Source organism: Sporothrix schenckii (assembly GCF_000961545.1).
Source record: "Sporothrix schenckii 1099-18 chromosome Unknown Cont44, whole genome shotgun sequence".
Taxonomy (NCBI): Eukaryota; Fungi; Ascomycota; class Sordariomycetes; order Ophiostomatales; family Ophiostomataceae; genus Sporothrix; species Sporothrix schenckii.
This window is the reverse complement of record NW_015971145.1, coordinates 877,908-903,625: the sequence shown is the minus strand read 5'-3', so window position 1 is coordinate 903,625 and position 25,718 is coordinate 877,908. Positions and strand designations below refer to the sequence as shown.

Below are 25,718 nucleotides of genomic sequence, written 5' to 3'. Positions count from 1 at the left end.
AAATGATTTGCATTCGCCCGCGGTTTGTACCGATGGCAGGTTGCGGATGGTGGCGGTGGTATAATGGCTGGGGGACGGGGTGAATGGGGGCAGGATGTTTAATAGAAGTAAGAAAATAATACAGGAGAAGTATGAATCAGAGGGGCTGCGAGTGCGGGAGCGTCGCGTACAGACGAAACCGTGCACTCACCGTCAGTGGCGCAACATGTCTGAGTCTTCTTTTTCTAGGCAATATGGCAAGAGGTGAGACTTCGAGGCAAGCGGATCACGGAGAAGCAGCACAGATGGGGAAGGCATGTGAGCTCTGCTGGCGTTTGAATGTGAAGGCACATAAAACGTAGAGCCGCGAGTGTATTTCAAGGGGTACAGAAGGTGAAGAAATTGCCCAGACTCAGAGCCAACATCGACAGCGGAATGAAGGACCTTTGTTTCCCCACGGCGTCTCCCGCGCCGGGTGCATCTTAAAACTTAAAGCGTACACCGGCATTTGCAAGCCTTTTCTGGGGATGATTATGGTGTTGGCCAGGAGAAAGACTCCAGACTCCAGACTCCAGACTCCAGACTCCAGGCCGCAATAACTTGGCCGCCCAGGAGGATGGGTACTCTTGGACCTTTTTGGCTACCGTTTAGTCGTCTCGAGCATGACTTGTGGGAAAATGTGAGAGAAAATTATGTGAAATCACTGTGGAAATTGGGGGAGTGGGGATGGAAGAAACACAGTCGACTTCAATGGTGATAACAGACGGGATGGGGGGTGGGCTAACTTGGAAGGACAGATGGGGCGCGATGGGTCACCATGGCGTTTAGGCCGCATCTCAGGATACGTGTGGTCGTGGATGAAGTCGTCAACAGGTTAAAAGGGGGACAGCGAGCAAAGGGGTGTCGAGAGGGACAGGCTCCTGGGTACCGTGGCAGGTTAGTAAACACTGGATGCATAGCGAAGTAGAGAAGGTACCACCACCTTCTACCCCCTTTTCCCATCGCAGATGGCGGGTGGCCAAAAACGGGACAGCCGCCAGAATGGACGATGGAGGTAACGGGCCACTCGGAAGTCATGATATATATTAAATGGAACGAATACGGCAGAGGGAGGGCTGGCTGGAGGAGATGCGGCAGACAAGAAATAGCGGCCAAGGAGAAGGCCAAGACGAGGGATAAAGACAATGAGGGGAAGCAGTAGAGTAGAAATGGCAGGCAGTGAGGCCAGAATTGAAGCGGCACCAGGCAGAGAGACAAGAGGTGGCATTTGGCCAGTCCAGTCGGCTAGATTGCGCAGGTATTAACCGGGTTGGATTGACCCGGGATCATGACCCATCTAGGCAGGTCAAGCTTCGTACCGAAAGACTTGGCCAGCGCATATTAAAGAAAACCACAGAAGCAGAAAAACGGTGTCGATGTGGTCACGTCCGTTTGTGGCATTACGTCGTTTGCAATCAACGTTCTTCTTGCGTTGGCGTGACCACTCGTGTGTGCGCACGGGGCAGATTGGTGATGGTGCAGAGGGTCGTGTGTCTGGTGATGTTGTAATGTTGACAGTTTGCAAAATTTGATAAAAGAGAACCCGATCTTTAGGCGAGTCGTGCTGAGTTTTGTGCTTGTGTTTTTTCGTCTGTTTTTTTTTCACTTGCCCCTTTTACTGTTCAGTTACCTTTTTGGGAAGTAGCAAGTCGCGATGCAGTATGTTCCTGCCTTCTTCGCTGATCGGCGCGGCAGACATGTTTCCAAGTCAAGAACGGGTTAACAAACTGAGACGCGCCTTCCTTCCCTGGCTACGGCGAAGCACATTATGAAATCCAAAGGGAAAGAATGATCTTGGGGGTTAAATGGATAAGAAACAGCGCCTCAGATGAGATGACAAAAGCCAAGATGCACCCGTACCTTTCCTTTTTTTTTCTTTTTTCAATGAATTGTAGCCCGTTTTGACTGAACTGACGTGGTAAAGAGGTACCAATTGTTTCTAGCGGCGCAGCGCATATCCGTAAGTCCACTTCTAACACGTCTCTTTAAATTTCACCACCGTCAGTTTCTCGAGACTCTGTCCGCATCGCTCCTTCCCCTGCCGAGAGTTGTAAAATTGTTCATGCCGTCTTTTTGGCCTCTTGTTGTTCGCTCTCACTCTTTTTGGTGCCAGTGGGGGGATGAACTTTCCGCATCGGTCTTGGTGGCCAAAATTGCCAGAAGACTGTCGCCCAATTTCCTCCCGCGAACTGCGAAGGCAGGAAATGGAGCACGAGCGACCACAAATAGAAATCCTGTACTTAATTTATTTCCATGTCGTGTGAGGTGGTTTTCTCCGGAATTGTCTTGGTATCTTGGGAAAGGTTTTGGTGTGGGTACGTAATCTGTTACATTTTCGTCCGGTGTAGATGTGAATCGTAAGCAAGAGCGTTCCAAAAACAGATCATGCAGCGACAAACAAGGAAGGAGCTATGATTACCAGTTTCGATGCGTGTACGACAAAAGTGTGAGATAGTGTCCAAGGTTGCAAATTACTAGACAGAAGGAGGCATGCGGAAAGCGCGAAGGTGGAATCGACGGTTGTCGGTTGTCGGCAGGATGAACTTTCCGTTTGGGGAACCGCTACGCCAGCGGATATCTTATTGAAATAATGTCAGAAATTCAAACAGAAGGAAAACGTCGATAATGAAATAATTGTACAAAACTAAATAACAGGCATAGATCTTGCTGGGAGACTGTAAGTCAAAATAGTGCCAGTACCTACCCGGTTTGAATTTCTGAGCATTTTACCTGCGTGTATAAGTCCACGAGCATATTTTATCGACCTAGCATTTCCCTTCTGCTAGTATTCTATATCGACCGTCTGTCAGCCCCTTTCTTTGCACAAGAAAGAGGTTCGGCGCCTTGACTTACACTTGTCGCGCTTAGTAGCAGTTCCTTAAATCAACATGGTAACGTTGTCACATAATCGTGGGATCAGCTCACATGTGCTTGTAGTAGCCGTGTATACATCCTTGTACGGTAGTGGATGTCACAAAGTATTAACTGTACACGTCCTCTCTTCTAAGATGCCGTGTTATTTGGCACATCTCCGTCTACATCTATGATATGTTGAGCCGTTGCTTCTCAGAAGTCCATTTGGAGTCTTTTTTTGCTTGGTTTTGGGATTCACAATACCTAAGTGTACAACGAGAGAGTTGCAGATAGGCAACACAATCGGCGATGATATGCCACGCCATGGACAAGTGTGTACCGAAAGGCACAGGTCGAATCTCGTAGACAAAGCCCAAGTTCAACAAACTATAGAATCCTGGGTAGACCCGATGAACATACCGCCCAACACAGCCTCTTAACTCGGTCTGTTTTATAATGAATACGTAAGTCCCACGGTCCATCTCTTTGCGCCTTGGCATTAACTTTGGAAGTTCTCACACCCAAGTCTATATGTCATCTGTGCAAGATTGGCCTGCAAAAAATGTAAAAATTACATACAGAACAGAGAGACTGGCGTACAATCATCTCACAGTAAAGGCACGAGACGTGTACTTTTGTGTCGTAATTTTCTAGCCCGCCCGTGCCGCAGGTCGCTGGGAAAATAAATTGGAAATTCAAAACAGCCATAGAGCCAAGACGTCGAACCGATGAACCCGGTAGGCCAGCTGCGGGGCCGCAATCGTATTTTTGAGCTTCGCACAATACACATAATATATCGGACGCCGGCGTCGGTCTGCCTTACGCGAGGTTTATGGCATGTCTGCGCCTGGTTTCAAATTGTTGAGAATAGGGATAATGAAAAAGAGGGAGGTCCTTTCGGTTCCTCTCCGGGCGGCACGCTTCAGTTTTCCCCTTTCAAACTGTATCTCTCGACAATCTTCCCCGGTAGGATCTTTGTATCAAGCTGGCTCACGGTAATATGTTGTATCCTTTCATTCTGCTTTTCCTTGGACACCTATGGGCCTGCACCTTTTTTTTCGTTTGCTTAGGGACGAGGCCTTATTGACTGCGCCGTACATTGACTATATTATCACAGTACCATCTATGTCTGTATATGATAGCTTCACCAGAGAATCACTACTTTGAAATGCCAATATGATCCAAGTTACCCAGGCCATCACTGACGTCGGTATCTACTAGCTCCTCGCAGCGGGCCGCCTTCATCTAGCGGGAAGGGAGTTCTTGGTGATAATCACCGACAGAAAAGGGGCCACAACAAAGGGCCGGCAGAGGTTCCGGTTCAATTGTTCCTCACCGTATACTCGTTGTCTGCTTTGCAGTCTTCCTGATCAAAAGATCTGGGGTAAAATCCTTTGTCTTGGATTAAGGTTATGAGACATGGAGCTGCTGCAGGACGAACTGCCATATGCTCTCCCTGATTTTCCCGATACGGAATGTTGGCCGCGGAACCTTCTCATTCTCGGAAAGTTTGAGCATGAACTGCCAGCCATGATGTTATCATCTCGAACAATGATGTGCGTCCCTGTAAAGGTATATTTTATTATTTTCACGTACAAGTCTCATGCGAATGGCCAGGGCCATAATAGCATCGAGAGGCAATTATTGTTGTAGATGGGGTAAAATTTTGTTTTGGCTCCCTTACACATTGGAACTATTGTATTATTGCACTTAGTTTTCTGAGACTTGGCCTTGTTTTTTTCAAAAAAAAAGGAATATAAATAAAACAATGCCCAGCCTAGGAACAACCAAACACGAACATGTCGCAACGTAACATCCCGCCCTGTGAGGGGATCCCAGGCATCGGACCTCTCCAAGCCCGACATTAATGGCCAACTTAAGGCTGTTCTCTGGCTCACCTCAAGAGCAAAATGCTTGACGGGGCCTCAGCCGCTGGGCCCATTTCTCCTCACTGGAGTACTTTTTTGGATTGCCTAAAATATATAAACAGACATGCCAAGGCACTTTTGATGGACTCTGATGAAAGCGGAGTAATACGGAGTGTTCACGTGGAGAGTCATCTGAAGGCCCGAGTGAAGATACCAAAATCAGTACAAGTAAAAGAGGTGGAATACGTACATGGGAAGTAAAAGACAAAATAAGACGATAGGCGGTCGTGGCCGAGGCCGAAGCGAGGGGGCGATTAATCTACGTTTTCCGTATTCTTCGCCATGTCCACTGCAACGCTACAAGTGCTGTCTCCCCCGGGATCCTCGCGCTGGCAGTTCTTGGGGTCGGTTCGTGTTCGCAAAGAGGTTGGTTCATCACGGGGGGCCAGGTAGAACCAAACCTAAAAGATAAAAATAACAAGGAAGAAATCGAAGTACAGTACATGCGTTGACACCTGCAGCCTCTTGCATTTGCGCGGCTGACACTACCAACATGCCGATGCGGCCAAAAAGAGCCAAGCCCCCCAAGATCCCGACAATCCAAGTGACCCAGGATTTATTTCTGCTCGAGGCGGCGAGTGGGCAGAAACACGAATCAAAACCAGCCCCCTCGCGGCGGTACACCGAAACCAAAGGGCTTGGCCTTGGGAATTTATTTCTTCTGGCCACATTTATTTTTCGTCCTTTTTTTTGGTTTGTCATTGTCCTGGTTTTCAGCTATTGAAGATAGCAAAATAAACAACCCCACACCAGCATCTCTTTTCGGCCCTATCCTTACGATCACCTGCGCCATCTCAGGTCTTTTGTACTTTGGTAGGCTCTTCCGTAGAGCAAGTACAAATCGTATTGGTATTTCTTGGGTGCTCTTCCTTCCACTATCAAGCCGCCATCCTTCAGCTACCTTCCAGTTCGTTCATACGAACCAGCAACCACGCTCATCCTTGACGTCGTCGTCAGCGTTGCTCGTCTTGTGACGACAACTGCATACCGTCTTGGGCCGACAAGGAGGCTTGGCCACGGCGTGTGCTCGGACACACTTGGCGATGACACGGATCGTATTGGGATGACTCCAATTTACAAAGTTCACCGATGGTGGCTGGTCTTTACCTCGAAATCTTGAGAACACGAGGCTCCTTTCACTTGCGGACTACAGAGTATACTAAGGAAAGAAAAAGACAAACTCCTATTGAATCTAGATGTACCAAAACCCATGCTATGCCAAAGTATTGTGACCACCACCTCAATCGCGTCAGTCGTCCAACAGACCTGTTGCCAGGGCCTCCAGGTCTTCCAGGTTGTCCGGCATGGCGTCCATCTCAAACACCTTGTGCTTGTCCTTCTTGGACGTCTTGGCCTTCTTGGTCGTCCTCTGCTGGCCGTCGCTGTCGACGTCGCTGTCGTTTTGGAACCACTTCTTCTGCTTCTTCTTGGCGGGTGCAGGTGCATCTCCTTCTGAGCCATAGCCGTTGTCGTACGCGCTGCCGTCGCCGTTCTCGCCGGCCATGGGCAGGGACCGCAGCAGTGCCAGGCCGTCGTCGCCGTCGTCGCCAAACTGGCCGCTGCCGCCAATGTAGGCGCCGCCGTCCATGTCGTCTTCGTCTTCGCCTCTGTCTCCGTCGGCTTCGCCGTCGCTCTCGGCCGCCTCGCCCCGCTCGCGCGCCTTGCGCTTGAGCTTCTTCTCGCGGCGCTTGGCCTTGGCCAGGGCCTTGTCCTCGACATCGGCCGTGCGGACACGGTCGGCTTCGGCCTGGACGAACTGCTGGCGCTGCGCTTCGGGTGCGCCCTGCTCCCGGAAGTGGGCCTCGTCGCGGAGCTGGTAGAGGGGCTGGGCGTTGCCGTCGTCGTCAAACACCATCTTGGTGCCGGTGCCCTGGAACTTGAGGAGCTGCTTTTTGGATTTGAGGAGCTTCTCGCGGCGCTTGGAGTCGATAACGAGATCGCGCTCGCCGCCGAGATGGAGGACCTTGGCGGTGGTAAAGTTGGAGGGATCGGCGGCGGCGGATTGGCTGCCCTTAGGGCCGCGCAGGCCGGCCGCCTGCGTGAGGGCATCGTCGTCCATGACGCGCTTGGCGGCAAAGAAGTCGGCCTCGTCGGCGTTGTCGGTTGTCCCCGGTGCCTCGTTGCCCTCCTCGCCAATGAGGTTCTGGTAGTGCTTGGTGAGCACGTCCTGGTTGGTCCGCTCAAACATGCGCTGCGCCTTGGTGCGCACCTCGTTTTTCTTTTTGTCCTTGCTCTTGTCTCTGGTCTTCAGGCCGCCTTCGCCGTCTGACGCGTCTTCGTCCTCGGAGCCGCTCGACAACATCGCCCGCGACCGGTTCTTGATCGTCTTCACGTCCTCGCCCTTGTCGCCCTTGCGGAATTTGATCTGCGGCGCACCCGCGAGGCCGAGGGACTTTGCAAACCCATCGAGATCCAGCTCGTCCAGCTTAAAGACGTCCTTGTCCTTTTGCAGGTGGACCGACCGTGTGTAGGAGATAAAGGCCTTTTGCGCCAGGTACTTGACATCGTACTGCTGGAAACACATATTTTGCAGCTGGTCCTGGATGTTCTGCTTCTTCGTCTCGCGCACGTTGACCTTTTTGATGGGGACCTTTTTCTGCTCCAGCCGCTTGATCATGCCGGCCTCTTCGCTGGGGTCCAGGAACAGAATCGCCTTGCCGGCGCTCTCGTACCGCGCCGTCCGACCGCTGCGGTGGATGTAGGTGTCGGCGTCTTCGGGGCAGTCGACCTGGACGACCCAGTCAACCATGGGAATGTCGACGCCACGGGCGACGACGTCGGTGGCAAAGAGACATGCGTGCTTCGCAGCGGCGAAGCGGCGCAGAATCTCGAGACGGGCGACCTGTTTTTGGCGGCCGTGCAGGTGCAGGAGCGAGATACCCGGCTGCATCTGGCGGAAGGCCTCGTAGGCGAAGCGGACCTGCTTGCCCGACGAGAAAAAGACAATCATCTTGGACTTGAGGTTCGACCGGATGAAGCCATAGAGCGTGTCCAGCTTCTCGGGAAGGGGTGTGACGACGTAGTGTTGCTGTAGTTGGCTGGGCGTGGCGGCGGCCGCGGCTTCGTGCACAGCAATGTACTCGGGTGACTGGAGACTGAGGCGGGCGAGATCAGACACTTTGCGGGTCTGAGTGGCACTGAACAAAAGTGTCTGGCGGGACTGAGGGAGGTGCTCGACCAGGGCGTCGACGGCCGCCTTGAAGCCCATGTCCAAGATGCGATCCGCTTCGTCCAGGACGAGAATCTGCAGGTTGTTGACGTCCATGGTGGCCGTCTGGTCGAGGTGCTGCAGCATCCGGCCCGGCGTGCAGACAAGAATGTTCATCCGCCCAACCCGTTCAGCCTCCTCTTGCAAACTCTTGCCACCAATCACCAGACCGGCCGAGAAGCCATGGTGCCGTCCCACCTTGCGCAGCTCCTCAAAAATCTGCGCCGAGAGCTCTCGTGTCGGAGAGACAATCAGAGCGCCCAGTCCGTCCAGCTCCGTCCACCGCGCGCGGTACAGCTTCTCGAGCACGGGCACGATGAAGGCGAGCGTCTTGCCGCTGCCAGTCTTGGCGGCCCCGAGGATGTCGGGTCCTCTGAGGGCGGTGGGGATGGCACGTGCCTGGATGTCGGTCAGGGAGACGAAGTGGGAGTCTCGCAGGCCAGCGGCGGTGGGCTTCGACAGGGGAAGTTCGGTGAACTGCTCCGGGATAGTCTTTGGATCGAGCTCGTCGACGGCTTTTTGGAGGGCTTCGATGCTTTCGACCTCGCGCTTGCGCTTGAGTTTGCGGTCGACTTTTTGTGGCCGCGGTTGTCTGCGGGTCGAGGACTTCCCGTTGGGAGTCGCCATGGTCGCAACAATTCCGGTGCGGTATGTAGATATGGTTGTCGTGGTCGTCAATAGGGCGAGAAGGACGAGACGAAACCAAAGAGTGTGCCTCACTTAAGGTGTTTTCAGGCGGTTGCGACTTCCCAAAGAGTGCATCAAAACTTCAACTTTTTCTGCCGTATTCTACTTTTTTGTGGGGCATTTTCAAAAATTATGGGCCCATTGTGTGTCCACTCGACTTGGGCGGTGAAGGCCGGGCTGCACACTGACTCCTTACACCAAATAAACACCAAATGCCTAAATACAGCACCGTCTTCAGCATAGTCGGTGCTGTAAGTACTGGCGACAATTATATGTCGGTACGGATACAACCGAAGGTGAAACACTGCGTCAAAAATCGAATAAATTCAAGAACTCCTCTGTCTTTTCAAGACATTCAAGAGACTTTCCACCAGCTCTTCAACCTTTATCTCGATTTCTTCAGCCGCCACAGTTGCTGTACATGTACACTGCTGCCCTGAAAGAGGTGGGGCGCGGCACACTGTGGCTCGCCGCTAATTCAGGGCCTTAATGCCGACGAGAAGCTCGCGGCCCGAGGCCGGGCAAACGAATCGACCAGAACCAGGAACCAACAAGCTAGACGACTGCTTGTCATGCGCGACAAAACGGCAGCAGTGTATTTGGTCCAACCTGAATGACAATTGGAACACGACTGCATCGACCACAGCACGCCCTCTCCTATCCAAAATATCTCGCCGCGTAAGCCCCAACGGCTCCATTTCCCCCGCAATTTCAACCGCAGACGACCTGGACTTCGGACGGCGAAGCTTCGCAGGTTCACGCGAGCAGCTCAAGGCCCAGCCTGTTTGATGGAATAGACACGACGCCTCGACGAAACAAGAAAGTCGCTTCGATCGCCATTGGCGCTTGTGCAGGCATGGCAGCCCGGGCAGGTGCCTGTCCGGCGGCTGCTGGACGGATGGGCCGGCAGTTGAAGACGACGTTGCTGAAGAGCGCTATGCCGGGTAGGACGACGTTGGAGCTTGCAGGTGTTTGGCCACAACGGACAGCCAGGCACGTGGTGAGTGTGCCGCAACGAGGCATGGCGATGTCTGCAGCGAGGAGCAGCGTTGGGTCGCGCGCGGTATTTTGTCCCAGATGCGACCATCCCGCGGGCCGGTGGTACTCGTCCTCCTCCGACAAGCCGCCCAAAGACGACACCCTACCCTCCATCATACATGCTCCCCCACCACCCGAATCACCTTTGCCCGCCTCGTCGCAGCCACCGCCGCTGCCCAACACAGATGCGCCCTCGGCCCCGAAGTCGGACGAGCCACAACCACACGCAGAAACAGCCGAGACGGACAAGGTCAAGATGGAGGGCGCGTCTGCGACGGCCAAGCAGCCACCAGCGGCAGCCAACAGCAAGAGTGAAACCGCTGCCGACGACTCGTCCTCGTCCTCGTCGCTCCCCTCGTTTGTCGAGTCTCGCCGGTCTGCCCTCAATGCCCGCTTCAGCCGCTTCATGGACGACCTGCAAGCGCGCTTCGTGTCGGCCTCCCAGACGCTGAGCGACCTCACCGGCTATACCGCCATCGAGCACATCAAGGCCAACAACGCCCGGCTCGAGACCGACCTGGCCACTGCCCAGGCCGACCTGCGCGTCGCCCGCCGTGCGTACCAGGCCGTCAACGAGCGCCGCGCCGCCACCCAGCGCGAAGTCACGACCCTCCTGGCGCGCAAGGACAGCTGGGCGCCGCCGGACCTCGAACGGTTTACCGTGCTGTACCGCCAGGACCACGAGCTGGAGACGAGCGCGCAGCGCGCCGTGGAGCAGCTCAAGGAGGCAGAAGCCGACGAGTCGCGGTTGAGCGCCGCGCTGACCTCGGGCATCCTGAAGCGGTACCACGAGGAGCAGGTCTGGAGCGACCGGATCCGGCGCCAGAGCACCTGGGGCACCTGGGGCCTGATGGGCCTCAACGTGATCCTGTTCATCATCCTGCAAGTCGTTGCGGAGCCGTGGCGGCGCAGGCGCCTGATGCGCGGCATTGCCGAGGCGGAGTCGGGCGTCCTGGAGGATGTGCGCAAGGAGCTGGCGGACGTGCGCGCGGCGCTGGCAACCGTCTCGGGCGCTGCTGTATCGACGACAGGACCGGCCGACATCCCACTTGCCGGCGATGCCGACGCAGCAGCAGTAGACCTCTCCTTGGCAGAGCAGCCTACCCTCACATCCACCGCCGACGCGCTCCCCTCGCCACCGCTCCGGCTGCAGCTGTTCACCTTGTCTTGGCCAACATCGTGGCATGATGTCGTGGCCTTTGGACCCGATCCTGTCCGGTGGAAGGCATGGGCACAGGATATTGCCAGCGAACGCACGGTCAACGTGCGGATGCGAGATGTGTCCATCGTAGCACTGCAGAGTGCCATCGCGGGAGCTGTTTTTGTCGGCGGTCTGGTGCTTGCTTTCCGGTAGGAAGCGTTATCCTACCTGCGAACTGTAATATTAGCGATTGTCAAAAGAAAATCCGAAGAGGCACTGTACATAGATTATGTATAAAACACTGATGTTCAAAAAGTAGAAAACATACATCAATATATGAAAATCCAGGCTTTATTAAAACGCTCCAAGCAACTAATACGTGGCTGGCATGTTGTAGAAGAGCAAAACTGCCGCCCAAAGTGAACAATGACTTCGGTGAAAATGGATATATCGACATGAAAAATGTTGGAACGCGCAAAGCTTGAAATGGCGCGCAGAAATAACGCGACAGAAAGAAATTACAAAAATAGCGATGGCTGGTCAGAAGAAGCCTGAACAACAAACAACGTGAGCCAGGTGGAACCGCCCGACCGCCGGTCTCGCCAGGGGCTCTCTCGCGACGTCCGTCGCCAAACTTGTACTCGCTGAGAAAGCTGACATCCAAAAACATATCGACTTTTTCTATGTCCGTATCCAAATAACACATTAAGTCGCTCGAGTGTAAAACAAAATCTCGCGACATAAAACAAGCTGCAAGCTCCAATTCTCTCCCTCAAAAAGGTGGCATGAAATGAAATGAAAATCTAAAACCAGAAACAAAAGTCTGGATATCGTCAAATTCCAGTGCTTGCCGGAGCTACACAAAGTCTGCCGTGTATGAGAAGCCACGGAACTCCTCCTGCATCGCTTGTGACAGTACTGTAAAGGCGTTAGTAAAGCGTCTCACAGAGTCCCTGACATGGATACGAAACCAGCTATACATACCTGATTGAACGGGCGTCAAAACGGGCGTCACACTCGTGAACTCCGAGTCGAAGTTGCTGGTATCCGTAGGGTTCTTGATGGTCGGCAGGAACGGCGGCTGCACACGCTTGTGGTAAATGTCGTCCCAGTTGATGTTGCGGAAGAACGGTTGTGACATGATCTCCTGCGCGTCCGTCGGGCCACTGCCCAGGCGCTGGTCGGGATCGCGCGTGAGCAGCTTTTGCAGAATTGAAACCGAGTCTCTGGGCATGTGGATCGGGTACAGGGGCTCGTCGCCCAGAATGGCGTCGTAGATTTCGTCTTCATCCTCGCCACGGAACGGAGACTGTTGCAGTAGCATCTGGTAGATTAGCACACCAAACGCCCACCAATCAACAGCGCGGCCGTACTTCTTGTCGAGAAGAATCTAGTACCGCAAGTTAGCAATTCGTACAAAAAAGACGTATAAGAGATATCAGGTGGGCAGCAAACATACCTCGGGCGCCATAAACTCGGGAGTACCACAGAAAGTGCTGGTCGTCGAACCGTACCACATGTCCTCCTTGCAGAGACCGTAATCGGCAATCTTGATGTGGCCATCCAGCGTCAACAGAATGTTGTCGAGCTTCAGATCGCGGTAGATGACACCGTTCTCGTGGAGGTACTTGAGCGCCAAGCAGACTTCACTGGCGTAGAACTGGGCCCGACGAGTACCGAACTGGCCACGCTGAATGTGCAGCATCAAATCACCACCGCTAATGTACTCCATCACAAAGTATACACGCGTCTCGGTCTGGAAACAAGCGTGCAGGTTGGTCAAAAACGGATGCCGTTCCCGGTTGGCAACGAGTAGCACTCTTTTCTCTGACCGTATGCTCTCCACTTCATCGTTCTCAATGATGAACTCCTTTTTCAAGACCTTGATGGCGTACAGCCTATTCGAGCGCTTTGTCTCGGCCAGCATGACCTTTCCGAAGTTACCCTTACCGAGAACCGCAAGGAAGTTGAAGTTATCGAGGCCAATGCGCTGGCCCGTGCCGGGGTCGGTCGCTGATGGCAGCGGCTTCTTGACGCCAGGTCCAGTGACATCGACGGCGGTGGAAGAAACGGGAGGAAGCGAAACGGGTGGCTCGGATTGCTGCGTCTTCACCTGCACCGGGGCTTGGGGAGGCTGCTGCTGTAGTGGCTGCGGCTGCGGCTGTTGGTAGATTTGTTGTTGTTGCTGCTGCTGCTGCTGAATGGTAACCGGTTGTTGCTGAGCATGTTGCATCTGGCCAGGCTGCTGCTGGGTCGCTGGGTATTGTCCAACGTTAATGTAGTCTGCCGGGTTGTACTTGCGTTGCTGTGGTGCATTTCCGTACGACTGTTGCTGCTGTTGCACAGATTGGGGGTCATATGAGTCGCCGTAGTTTCCGGGGTCATGTCTCCAGGAGTCTTGGCTCGCCTGGGCCTGAGGACCAGTTCCAGCCTTGGCACCAGAACCCGACATAGCCATGCTGGCGGCGGCGGCGGCAGCAGCAGCCGAAGAAGATGCACTCGCCGTCCGATCGGGATGCTGGGGACGCTGTGGTGGGGGTTGGTTCGCGTACATCACCTTGGCGGCTTCGGTTGCCTGAGTGGACGCAGCACCGGGGCCGTAAGGAGAAGGCGCTGCACTCTGGGAACCATACCCACCCTGCTGGGAAATCAAGTTTGGTTTTCCTGGCCGGAGAGTACGGTCGCTCAAGTTTGTAGACTGCTTTTGCCGCTGCTTCTGGGTACGGATACCTTCCAGGATCTGGTTCGCCACGGCCATCGACATGCCACAGAAGTCGGGTACCAGGTGGGCACAACCAGAGTGAGCAGTAAGACCACATTCTATAACGTGTTAGCGCAAAACGTCCTAATTCATTAACACAGAGTGAGGGCAAAACTAACCTGAGCACTTTCGACAGCTCTTCTTTCCAAATGGCAGTAAATAGCCACAGTGGCAGCACCAGTTGGCAGTATAGTTGCCAAACGGCTGGAAACGATGGGGAATGCGGTGGTTGATCTTCTCTTCGTCGGGATCGGTTTCGGCGTTGGATTTGCTGATGCACTTGGTGACCACACTTGAGTAGCACTTGATGTGACAAGTGTACTTGCAGTCTTCGCACTGCATGCCCGCGCCGCCCTTGAGGAAATCTCCACAGAGCGCGCAGCGCATGATGTTGTAGAACTGGCGCTGGACGAACTTGTGGCCGTACATCTCGTGGACTTCCTCCTTCTTCTGACGAATGGCACCCTTGCGACCGAGACCAAGGTCCAACGGCCGACGATCCTTGTTCTGGCGGACGAAGTTGAGGTTGAGCTGGATTTGGCCGGTGGGCTCCAGGTTGAACCATCCCGTAATCGGTTCGGGAGACAGATGAGCGGCGTGAGCACCGACACCGTCAAAACCGCCGCCATGGGGATTTTGGGGCGAGAGAGGCCCGCCTTGAGCGTTTTGTTGTGCGCCAAACTGACCCTGGGGATTCATCGGGAATTGAGCTGGCGGTACCCGGTTGGGAGCAGCCGACATTTTGTCGGCCGACACCCAGCCCGACGAATTGATCTCAGCTTCGATTCTCTTTCTCCGAATCTCTTCGGCGATGTCTGATATCCGGACCCAAAGCATGCCAATGGGGATGGCATACTCGCCAGGCTTGTCATAAACCGTCAGTTCGATCTCGTTTGCCTTGTCGACATCCACGCTATGGAACTCGCTCTCCCAACGGTCGGTGCGAGAGAGCCTCGTACGCGCTGCAACATTATCCTCGACCTTCACGGCGACAAAGGTATCCGGGCCGCGGCTGAATCGACCGGTCGGCGCATGATCAACATCTTTCACAGCCATGATGCGAATGGACAGGTTACCAGAAAGCGGCTTCCGCATGTTCGGAACATTGACACTGTCATCTAGTCAATTGTCAGTATGTACGACCAAAAGTTCAACGAACGACGTTTGCCGCTTTTTTTTACTGTGCCAAAGCACTCACCATCTGGTGTGTCGCCCGAGTCAACATCGATATGCAGCTCTTCATACCGCTTCAGAGCCTGCTTCAAAAGTACAATTTTTTGCTTGCTCTCCACCTTCTTCGAGGCTGCGTCGGCTTTGCTCTTCTTATCACCCTCCATCTGGTACAGCTGGACCATCTTCTCGATGCCCTTGAGGTACTGTTCTTCGACATCAAGTTTAAACTGGATTTGGGACAGCATGTGCTGGATACGAGGGCCCATGTACGGCGTGTCGTACTTGATGAGGTCTATGAAAGGAAACCATTAGAATATATCGAGGTAAAGGCATGCAGGAGAGCGCAGGCGTCCTAGCATGGACGGTATCTTACCAAGTTTCGTATAGTTGGGACGCGTCTTCACAACCGCTGTGTCGGCCGGCGAGTCTGAGTAGTTCGAAGGAGACTGGACGCCATGCTGCGAGTATGTACTGGCAGCGTAGTTCTGCGAGTTCAGAGTGGAAGTGTCACCCCAAGATGACGCAGAATCTTTTGGTGGCGGCGTCGGCGGGGCGCCGCCAGCTTCATTTCGCAGATCGGTGCTTCGGGGACGCAGAGAGCCAGGTGCCGGAGAATTGGATCCACCACTTCCCAGGCTCATGTTGTCGACACCCTGGCCGAGGCGGCGCACCTGAACCTGACGAAGCATGTCCTCGTAGTACTCCAGGTGGCGCCGCGCGGAGTGGACCGCGGAATCGAGTTTGGAAAGAACATCGGCATTGTCCGAGTTGGCGGCCTTGCGCATCTCAATGGCCTTGCCTAAAAACACCTTCTCGATGTCGATCTTCTTCAAGATCTGTTGCATCTGCTGCTCTTCCGCCATGGTTGCTAGTTTTCGGGCCACGCGTTGGTTCGCGTGGCAGCAGCTCTAGAATCGGTACAGCTGGGTTTCAGGAGGTTCAGGCGCAGAGAGCAACCTGTCGTTGTAATGCGAGATGAGGCCGGCTGAAATTGACACGCTCTGGAAAGCCTTATTGGGAAATCTTGGGCGCCGAAGAAATCCTGAGAACCGAAGGTGACAAGGGAGAAGCAGTTGCCAAAGGTGCTTTTGTTTCGGAAGTTGTTGCGAAGCGGTTTTGTGGCAATTCTCGGGTGGCGTTCGTGATGACCAAGTCAGGCTGTACGGACAGAATCGAAGAGATCCCCGAAAAAGTTGGAACGATCAGTCCGGTACGGTTGTCTTCGAGAATGCCTACCGGAATAATCGTGACGTGGATGCGAGTCTACAACCACAGGCCCAGATATGTTGGAATCGCCTAATCTCGTGCTGTCTCCTTTTGCAGTCCACAAGCTCAGTCGTCGTGTCGTGAGTGTGTTGCCGAGGACAAACCGCCGTGCCTGGATATCGCGCCGCGAACTGTACACTCGCGAAGGACCGAGGCAAAAACGTGCACAAGAAAAAGGTCGAGACAGAAGAAGCTTGAGCGGACGAAGCTCTTGCAGAAACCGGTTGGGAGGTAGGGGGGGAGGAGGGGAGCGCCAGCGGGCGGGAGAGGAGAGGGAGGGGGGATTGGGGGGAAAGGTTGTGGAGGGACGCGAGGCAGACAAAACACAAGCTAGAAAATGTTTCAGTTCTGGAGAACAAAACCAAACGGGGGCCTTTGCTGCTCAGGTATGCGAGAGGCTATGGTGACAATGGCAGCCCTGGTGATGCAAGATGCGCGTGAGCGAAAGAAAGGACGAAGTGCCCGTATTGCTGCGAGGGCGAGAGGTGGGACGAGAAGAAAGACGAGAACAGGAACCGGGGCAGTATTCCGGGTTTCCTAGTCTCGGCGCGAGAATGCGATGCCGCAGGCTTTGGGAACAGGAGAGGAGGGAGGGGTTGAAAACGGGAGACAAGGGAACGGCGCAGAATGAATACCCGCCTAGAGAGAATGAAAATCCAAAAGGAGCGAAAAAAGACTTGCTCAAGATACGTTAAAGGAGGGGAAGAGGACGGGGAGGGACGGAGAAGAGGGGCTGTTTTGGTTGTTCCTGCGCTTTACGGCCGCTGTGGCAATCTCTTTGGCACGCTGTTTTGTGGAGGTGGGCGGAAGGCGCGAAGCAGTTCACAGCAAAGCAATGGTTGTGGTGGAGGGGCTCTAAACAGGGGTGTGCTTTTACGCTTGCAGAACAGTGACGTATCGTAGGTGACGTTAGTGGTGGGAGTGGGAACAGAAAGGTCCGCCGTACCGCATTGCTTTGGCAGAGTGATGTCAAAGCAGAAGTTACCATATTTCTATTTATTTACTTTGTCGAGGCCCGTCCTTTCCTCCCTTTTTTTCCTACCAGTTTGGCTGGTCGGGCGCTGTCAGATCGGGCGTCTTTGCAAATCGCGCTTTCCTGCTCTAGAAACTGTCCTAGATTCTAGGACTTGCCTGACAAACCCCCGCCTGTGTCGCCCAAAACCAGCAGGTGGGGAAAGACACAACATCAGCCCAACTGTCAGGAGCAAACAAGCATCAAGTGTTGACTGCCAGCAGAAAGACAACGGACGACATATGCTGGGCTCTGCACTACAAATTCTGGTGCAGCTTGTTTACAGTCTCTGCGTCAAAACATAAATAAAAATAAAAATAAATGATGATGATAATCATAATAACAATAATAGTGATAATTATATCAAAAGGGGCACGTGACCGACGGCAACGTCAAACAAACACGAGCCAGAAGAGGCAGCCGTTCCGGGGTAAGCCCAAGCTGCAGTCATCTCGCTACTTATGTCACCATATATTTTTCCTTGTTTTTCTCATAATTTACTTGGTCCGTTTTGCGTCCCGTTCGTCGTATGTCGTGCATCTCAATTTTCCTCCAGTGCGCTTGGCACAGTGGCATAACATGAACCTGGGCACTAGCTCTCTAGTCCTCTCGACTGGTTCAATTAGTTGTGGGGACTCTTTCCTGCGTAAACTGTCCACAGTGGCAATACGGATGGCCTCGTAGCGAGAAACGGTTGACGTCGGTTCAGGGCAAACTGCTCATGCTGAAAACTATATTTTAACCGTTTTTCATTTTTCTCGTTTTATTCCTGATTATTAGCATTACCATGTATATCATAATGATTTTAATAATTTATTTAAGAAAAAAAATGATTTTGAGCTTTGAATGAAAATGAAATTTAAAGATAACGTTACGTGTGTACTCGGCTATTGTTGAATATGAAATCATAAAGCTTAAAATAACAGAAAAATAAATTCCCGAGAAAATAAAACTCGTATACACGTGGCACAAAACGACCAGACGAGATAAATGTTCGAGCTGACAAAAAGTTGACGTGACACGACATTGCCGGTTTCAACTGAAAAGTACTGCAGGCGACAGTTCTCTTACCTGGCCAATTATATATAGAATGTGAGATAGCTCGAGGTGTCGGTAGTAGACTGATGCTACCTTGAAAATGTAAAACACATTGCAAAAGTACGGCGAGATGGTGATGTCTGGAAACCGGTTTAGTTGACCTCGTTCAGATTTGATTTGAAGGAGAAGATCTGTATCAAAATACGTAAACGCGGGCTACGGACGGCGCTCATGTCTTTGCGGAGTGTGTTGATCCAATTTATGTATTTATTTCTTTGTGTACTTCACCCGGCAATGTACGTTTAAATTCCCAGGCCAACAAAAACGCCAAAAATCAAGAATCGGGTCCCGCGCTGTTGCTTCTGGATATGAAGTGACGCTTCTCCATTTCGCCACGCATTCTAAACATAACTGTGGGATCTCTATGCGGTGTACTCCTTCTGTAGAAGCTTGGCAATCGTGTTCAGCCTAGACTAGTTAGTATGGATGCACGTGGAAGAAATAAAAAAAAAATAAGAAAAAGAAAGAAAGAAAGGTGTAACGTACTGGATGTTGCTGGTACCCTCGTAGATGGCACCAATCTTGCTGTCACGGAAGAACTTCTCGGCGAGACCCTCGCGCACGAAGCCCATGCCACCCATCCACTCAACAGCCAGGCTGCTGACGCGGCCGGCAACCTGCGACGCGTACAGCTTGGCCATGGCGGCGTCCTTGACAAAGTCCTCGCCGGCCTCCTTCTTGCGAGCGGCGTTGTAGACGAGCGCACGAGCGGCGGCAATCTCAACGTAGGACTGGGCCATCTGGTGCTGCATGCCCTGGAACTCGCCAATCAGCTGACCGAACTGCTTGCGGTCGTTCCAGCAGTAGCGGGCGGCGTTCTCCCAGGCGCCGAGGGCTAGGCCGGTCATCTGCGCGGCAATGCCGATGCGGCCCTCGTTCAGCAGGCCGATGGCGTACTTGTAGCCCTGGCCCTTCTCGCCAATCAGGTTGTCCTTGGGGATGTCGACGTCGTCAAAGTTGATGACGCAGGTGCTGCTGGCGCGGATGCCCAGCTTCTTCTCCTTCTTGGCAATGGAGAAACCGGGAGTGCCCTTCTCCACGAGGAAGGCAGTGATGCCGCGGTAGCCCTTGGAAGGGTCGAGGTTGGCAAACACGATGAAGATTTCGGCCTCCATGCTGTTGGTGATCCACATCTTGGAGCCCGAGATGCGGAAGCCGGATTCGGTCTCGGTGGCGCGCGTGGCCAGGGCAAAGGCGTCCGAGCCCGACACAGGCTCAGACAGACAGAAGGAGCCGACGGACTCGGAGGCAAGTTTGGGCAGAACACGCTTCTGCATGGCGGGGCTGCCGTAGCGCGTAAAGAGGGTGTTGACGAGCGTGTTGTGGACGTCGACGAGAACACTGACGCTGGGGTCGGCACGCGCCAGCTCCTCAATGGCAATGATGGCAGACGTGAAGTTCATGCCGGAGCCGCCAAACTCCTCTGGGATCTCGATGCCCATCAGCCCCTGCTCAAACAGGCGCTCAATGATCTCGGGCTCCATGGCCTCGGCCTCGTCCATCTCGCGGGCTTTGGGCAGGACAATCTCGTTGGCGAACTTTTGCACGGCCTCCTGCATGGACGACTCGATCTCGTTGAGGGACATGATGGGCAGGTGGGGGACGTCGTCATCGCGGCGGGCGGGTGTGTACGAGAACGAGCGGGTGCTACACGGACAGCATCAAGAAACGGGTCAGCCGGCAATGTTCGATACGGTAAATCACACAACAAAGATAAATCAGAACAGGGCACATCACAGCTCGTCTTACGCTTGAGCGGCCACTATCCGGCTGGGGAGTGCTCTCCGTGGGGCAGCCGTGGCGATTCTGGAGATGGTAGAGACCTGGCCCATCCGGAGGGCCGGGCGCAGAACTCGTACGAAGGACGACATTGTGGTGGGCTGTGTCGGGAGGTCGGGAGAACCAGGAGGGACGAAGTTGTAGAATGGCGGCCGACAAAGAAAGAGAAGCAAAGGGAGAAAGGAGGCAGAGGAGGGCAAAGTTGGGGTAAGAGCGACCAGTGGAATGCATATATAGCAAGGAACAAGCACTTGGCGGGTCACGACGGCAACAAGTAGACCGAAAATAAAAAGAAGAAAACGACCCTGGCAAAGAAAATACAGTATCTAAGGACTCAAACCCGTCATTACCGCGACCCTTTTTCGTAGATAGACGTCGTCCACAAGCGAAAATAGGCTCGCTGGTCAAGCGGAGTGTACCAAACAGCCCCGCGGTAGAAAATAAGCGGTCCTTTGGATGCTTTGTACCGAGGGTATCCATTGCTTGTGACAAAGGCCCGCTCTTTGATACTTTGGAGGCGAGCTGACCGGGGGCAGCGGCTTGGGGAACACGCCAAAGCCGAGCAAATGGTTGCCGTCGGTCCTGTAGGTGGGGACAATCAGAAAGCGAGGCGCGACAGATCGTGGAGCGACGGGACCCGCAAAAAGTGAACTTCCGGTTGGAGACTTTGGAGTGCTTGAGCCGTTATCACCACGTGACCAAATTCGTGGTCTGGGAATTGGGAAATTTTGGCGGAGGCTAACGAAAGGTGGAAAGGAGGTTGCGTGAGAATACAGAGCATCGTGAGGTTTTGGTCTCGCGATCTCGGAAACCGTGAAGCTCCTCCGGCCGATCACTCTTCCATTACCCCGAGCCACAAGACCGTCACAACCAGCCATGCAGCCAAGCATGGTGTCGCCGCTCCTGCGGCTGCTGTTGCGGCCAGCGACGCCGCTCCGGACTCGATTCACACAATCCGTGGCCAAGACGACCGCATGCACATCAATGACGACACCGGCTGTCTCCCTGGCGCTACGTCTGCCCGCCGTGCCCGCATTCCGTTTTTTCTCCTCGACCCCTTCCACCCAGGCCACATTGAACCAGGTGCTTCGCGGCTGCCGCAAGCCCCGGCGCAAGCGGAAACCTGTGTCGCCGGCCCTGTCGGAGATGAAGGCGCCGCAAATGAAGGGCGTGTGCCTCAAGGTCGGCATCACGCGGCCGAAAAAACCCAACTCTGGTGAGCGCAAGACGGCGCGTGTCCGCTTGTCCAACGGCCGCCATATCACGGCATACATTCCCGGCGAGGGGCACAACATCCAGCAGCACAGTGTGGTGCTCGTGCGCGGCGGTCGTGCGCAGGATTGTCCTGGTGTGCGGTACCGTCTCGTCCGTGGCGCATATGATCTGGTATGTCCATTCTGACTGTTTTCTGTACATCGTCTTGCTTGTTGGTGTGCGACAATATGCTAACAACAGCATCAGGCTGGCGTTGCAAACCGGATGACGAGTCGCAGCAAATACGGCACGAAGAAGCCAAAGACGGCCACTGTTGGCTAGGTCTGGATTTCATAGGAGCCATTCGAGCTAGGAAGACAGCGTTGGGTTGATAGATATGTCGTGACCGGGTATCTTATGTACGATATAAAAGCCAAAAATTTACCGTTATATTTTCAACGCTTCCACTTATCGTATTGACCTTATCGTATTGATCCGTTCACATTATTTACTAGAATCCCATTAACGATCGAGTCTGTTTTAATTCGCCTTGGGCTTGACCAACTTATCGTACAGCACCAAACCGGAAAGCCAAAAAAGAGTATCAGATCCTGTTGTTTCGTTTCAATCTATCCGTAGCCTGCGGTATGAACCATCCAAAACACAAAGGTAAGAAAACAGAAACAAGTAAAGTGAGAGGCACGAAAAAGAAACAGGATTTCGCGGTTCGGAAAACAAGATTATGAAGAATTTGTTTTTACAAAACAGAAAACCGCATTCCCAAAATATCGACTGCTTTCATAGTCAATCCTGTGCAAAGTGCGCCGCCTGTTATTTCCAGACTGTTGATTTCCACCTTCAGCAGACCCGTACCAGCGCCATGTCTGACGTAGCACACTTGTGCCTTAACGTCATGGAGGCCATGATGAAACGCGCCGGAGTTCAATGTAACCCATGTCATTTCTGACTGCCATGCTCTGAAAACTATGGTGATTCGCGCATATCTATTTCGGTGTTGGAAGGTTGGAGGGTTGTATGGTTTTCAATTGGAGGTGATGAGAGCAGATTGGTGCTGCTCTAGCTCTGCTTCTCCCAGCCATCCGGCTTCTCCATGTTGTTCATGTCGAAGAATCTCGACGTGCCTGGACTGTTAGCGATCATGTTTTGCCGCGACGACGTAGTTTACGCCAAAACAAAACGAAATAAAACAAAATAACAATATTTAAACTTACAAGAATAGCCCTTCCAGTCAAAATTGTTCTTAGGGTTACAGTGACAACGCAGCTGCTGGCGCGTCTCCTCGCCCGTGGGGCAGTGGGTGAAGGGAACGTGGTAGTAGGCAATGTCGTTGAAGAAGTGGATCTCCTCCTTCGGCAGCAACAGTCCGGCGGCGATGGAGTGCACGGGGGCATCACCCCAGCGCTCGTAGAAGAAACCGCCATCGCGGTCGAGCGACTCGAAGAAGTCGGTGTAGGCCTTGGAGCGCAACCAGTTCAGGTTGCCAATTTCAAAGTTGGACCACTAGACAGGTCAGTTGGGGTAGCAAAAAGACGAGAAAAGCACAGAAACATAAATCGGCAAATACATACAAAGTGGCACTTGTTGTAGGTCTCGCCGTCGTCGTCGCTGAGGAAGCGCATCGAGTTGTCCTCGGCAATGTGCTCGGGGTGCTCCTTAATAAACTTCTTGACGCTGTCCCACAGAGTCGGGATGGTCTCGGCGTACTCGTACAGAGACAGCACAAACGAGTACTTTTTGTTGTTCTCGTGGATGTAGCGGAAGGGGTCGTAGTGGATGTCGCAGAAGTACTCGATGCTGGGCTCCACGCGCCAGTAGTAGTCGTAGTTGAGCATTAGCTCCTGCTGGAAGAAGAAGCCAGACTCGAAGCGGCACATGTGGCGGTAGCTGACCGAGTCGCCGTAGATAATCTTCTTCTTGGCCATATCCTCACGGACCTTCTTGGCCTTGTCCTGGTCAATGAACTCGGGGAACGACCAGTGCTCGGGCGGGATCAGGCCGTAGTGGGTGGTGCCGGAGATGAGGGACGTCGTGACCTTCTTGAACTCCTCGTCAAACGGCTTGTCGTTGAGGAAGACCCAGTCGTAGTGGTAGCGCTTGTTGAAGCGGTCCTCCACCTGACGGATCGACCGAGCGACTTCCCAGACGTCTGAGTTACGGGCCAGGGTGACAAAGGTGGCGTTCATGCGAGGGCCGGGGGCGGTATCGACGGGCGCGTAGAAACCGGGGTCGTTGGGGGACATGGCCAGGGGGTAGTCGACGGCGCTGCCGCCGCTGGTGGTGGTGCTGCCGAATACTGAGCTGCCCGAGCTGCCGGAGCCAGTAGAACCACTGGTAGAACCCTCCTTGATGGCCTTCTGGCTATCTGAAGAAGACTCAGTGTGGGAGTTTGTGTGGCCCGATGGGTCGCTGGACGAGTCGGAGGATGAGCCGGAGGACGAGGAGCTGCTGCTGGGCCTCAGACCGAGCATCTCGGGTGTCCGCAACGCGACATTATCGGATGTGTTGGAGACGAAGTAGACAATGGCGATTACCTGTGGGAGGAAACCCGGTTAGCGATGTCGTCGAGTATGGGGCCACCGGCGGGCCACCGCCGGCCATCAAGAAAGGGAAAAGAAGCGGTCGACGTACAAAGAATGCGATCACAATGTACCGCACGTAGCGGGCGTTGCCGACCATGATTGCGGCAACGATGGCGACCTAAAGAGGACGCTTGAGCTGTAAAGTCTGTGATGGACAAAAAGAGAACCGAATGTCGCGGTTTGGAAAAGAGCGTAGTAAAAGAAAGGATGTCGGCGAAGGAACCGTGCTCATGAAACGTCCCTTCAACTGCTTCAAGGGAAAAAAGAAGTCAAAATGAAAAAGAAGACAAACTGAAGAGAAGAAAGAGAAGTGAACAGGTGCGTTGTATGTAGAAGACGAGATGAAAAAGAGATCCACGAAAAGGGAAGGCGAAGACGAAGAAAGGGGATAGGTGTGGGGGGTGGAGTCTCAATGAAGCCAAGAGCCTACAAGCAGGGGTGCCCCAAGAAGCGGAATAGGTCGATCCCTTTGCCTGTGCAAATATATCAAAGCTTGTATTTGGTTACTCCGTTGGAGTGAAAAAGGATGCGAGAGACTTGAGAAAAAGGAGAAGCAGGGACAATGCCATACGCGACATACGAAGGGCAGGAGCAAAAAGCAAGAAAAGGAGGCAGGCGCGATGGACAAGGCCTGGCAAGGGAGAGCCGAGAAAAGAGACAAAATGCAGAATAGGGGCCTAAAGCAAGGCAAGGGTGTATTACGAGGAGGGCGCAATAAAGCGGACCTTTGTCCAAGTTAGTTTGTCTTTGGGAGGACATGTGTGTCGGCGTCGGCTCGTCAATCGAATGGCCTGACCATAGTGTCGAGATGCAACTAAATAACAGCGCATGGATTATTCACCAGGAGGACAGAGAGCGCTGAGTTATGGCGCGAAAGAGGCGCGCGCCGCGTGTTTGCAAGGTTCCTCTCACTGGAGCGACGCCCTGGAACGCCCTGTTCTAACGCCCCTTAGAACGTGTTCAGTTCAACGGAAATTGCCCGGCGTGGCGTAGCGTGACGGTAGGCATGCTCGCATGGCTCGCAGGTACGTCTAGCCCGTTTGGGCGGTATATTCAGCTCGCGGTTAGTGTGTAATTGCGTCGTGCAGTGGGTGTATCTAACTACGAGGAAACTGTGGCCCTAAACAATTTTGATTTAGTGGATGTGGCGCCTTGACGAGCCTCTGCGGCATACTAGACAGGTAATAGTGGAATCTTACAATTTTCAGCAGTAAAATTACCGACTACTGCGTCGTGGTTACCGGCAGGACGGTTTACGCCACAGCGCGCTGGCATCTTGGAGGCTGCTTCGGCAGGCTCGCTGAAGGCAATTTATATTGGCGACCAAGTAATAAGTGACATCTCGTATTCACTAGCGGGTGTGCAGATTGGCAGCGACCTCATAGACTCAATGCAGCGTCCCATTTCATCTCAGCTAACCACCTCTTTTCCTTTCTGGAACGCGTTCGTCCTGCACGTTCACAGTAGGCTGCGTCAAGTCCCCCAGGTCCGATATATGTACGGTAAGATAGCTTGATGCGCTGGACCAATGAGAATCTAGAGCACAAGGCAATACAACGCCACTGAAGCCGCAAAGGGGCATTTGAATAGGAAAAGACAAGTGCTGGACCAGAGGTACAATACGACTCACATTAAATATAGAAGCTGATGATCAGGGATATCGGTACTTTTTAATAGAGGCCGTTAGCAGTTCGTTAGTAAACTGGCGCTCGAACCAGGAGGCAGAAGCGGAGGAACGGAAGGACTGGAGTGCCTTCGCTTGGTACTGTTCTGCTACATCTTACGATCGTACTTACTAGGGTTGTATTGGCTCGTAATTACTGGCTCCAACTGCCGTGGGCTTTGTTTTCGTTGGGGATGCACTGGACACTTTGCGCGTCAGGTTTTCACATGATACTTAGAGCACCAAACAAAACATGGCCATAGGGGCCCAGTTCACAATCATGGTTGGCGTTTTATTCA

The 25,718-nt window shown here is 53.4% G+C and overlaps 6 protein-coding genes across 6 annotated transcripts; 2 read left to right on the top strand and 4 right to left on the bottom strand.

Moving 5' to 3' along the window:
- Positions 1 to 6,048: 6,048 nt before the first annotated feature.
- On the bottom strand, positions 6,049 to 8,634 carry SPSK_08565 (ATP-dependent RNA helicase DDX10/DBP4; the record flags this gene model as incomplete). Its single annotated transcript, XM_016735158.1, has 1 exon — positions 6,049 to 8,634. The coding sequence occupies one exon, from the start codon at positions 8,632 to 8,634 to the stop codon at positions 6,049 to 6,051; it is 2,586 nt and encodes an 861-aa protein (XP_016587016.1).
- A 549-nt stretch (positions 8,635 to 9,183) lies between these two features.
- Positions 9,184 to 11,086, top strand: SPSK_08858 (She9; the record flags this gene model as incomplete). Its single annotated transcript, XM_016735444.1, has 2 exons — positions 9,184 to 9,372; positions 9,416 to 11,086. 2 exons carry the CDS (start codon positions 9,184 to 9,186, stop codon positions 11,084 to 11,086), a joined length of 1,860 nt encoding a protein of 619 aa, XP_016587015.1.
- A 643-nt stretch (positions 11,087 to 11,729) lies between these two features.
- Positions 11,730 to 15,670, bottom strand: SPSK_08342 (classical protein kinase C; the record flags this gene model as incomplete). The annotated part of the gene is made up of 6 exons (XM_016734942.1): positions 11,730 to 11,791; positions 11,858 to 12,263; positions 12,333 to 13,693; positions 13,754 to 14,752; positions 14,833 to 15,099; positions 15,181 to 15,670. The coding sequence occupies 6 exons, from the start codon at positions 15,668 to 15,670 to the stop codon at positions 11,730 to 11,732; spliced, it is 3,585 nt and encodes a 1,194-aa protein (XP_016587014.1).
- A 2,875-nt stretch (positions 15,671 to 18,545) lies between these two features.
- SPSK_09149 (uncharacterized protein) lies at positions 18,546 to 20,054 on the bottom strand (the record flags this gene model as incomplete). The annotated part of the gene is made up of 3 exons (XM_016735728.1): positions 18,546 to 18,591; positions 18,670 to 19,830; positions 19,933 to 20,054. The coding sequence occupies 3 exons, from the start codon at positions 20,052 to 20,054 to the stop codon at positions 18,546 to 18,548; spliced, it is 1,329 nt and encodes a 442-aa protein (XP_016587013.1).
- A 784-nt stretch (positions 20,055 to 20,838) lies between these two features.
- Positions 20,839 to 21,498, top strand: SPSK_09826 (30S ribosomal protein S12; the record flags this gene model as incomplete). Its single annotated transcript, XM_016736395.1, has 2 exons — positions 20,839 to 21,348; positions 21,418 to 21,498. The coding sequence occupies 2 exons, from the start codon at positions 20,839 to 20,841 to the stop codon at positions 21,496 to 21,498; spliced, it is 591 nt and encodes a 196-aa protein (XP_016587012.1).
- Positions 21,499 to 22,233: 735 nt separating this feature from the next.
- SPSK_09069 (alpha 1,2-mannosyltransferase) lies at positions 22,234 to 23,853 on the bottom strand (the record flags this gene model as incomplete). The annotated part of the gene is made up of 4 exons (XM_016735649.1): positions 22,234 to 22,298; positions 22,389 to 22,677; positions 22,746 to 23,708; positions 23,806 to 23,853. The coding sequence occupies 4 exons, from the start codon at positions 23,851 to 23,853 to the stop codon at positions 22,234 to 22,236; spliced, it is 1,365 nt and encodes a 454-aa protein (XP_016587011.1).
- Positions 23,854 to 25,718: the final 1,865 nt, after the last annotated feature.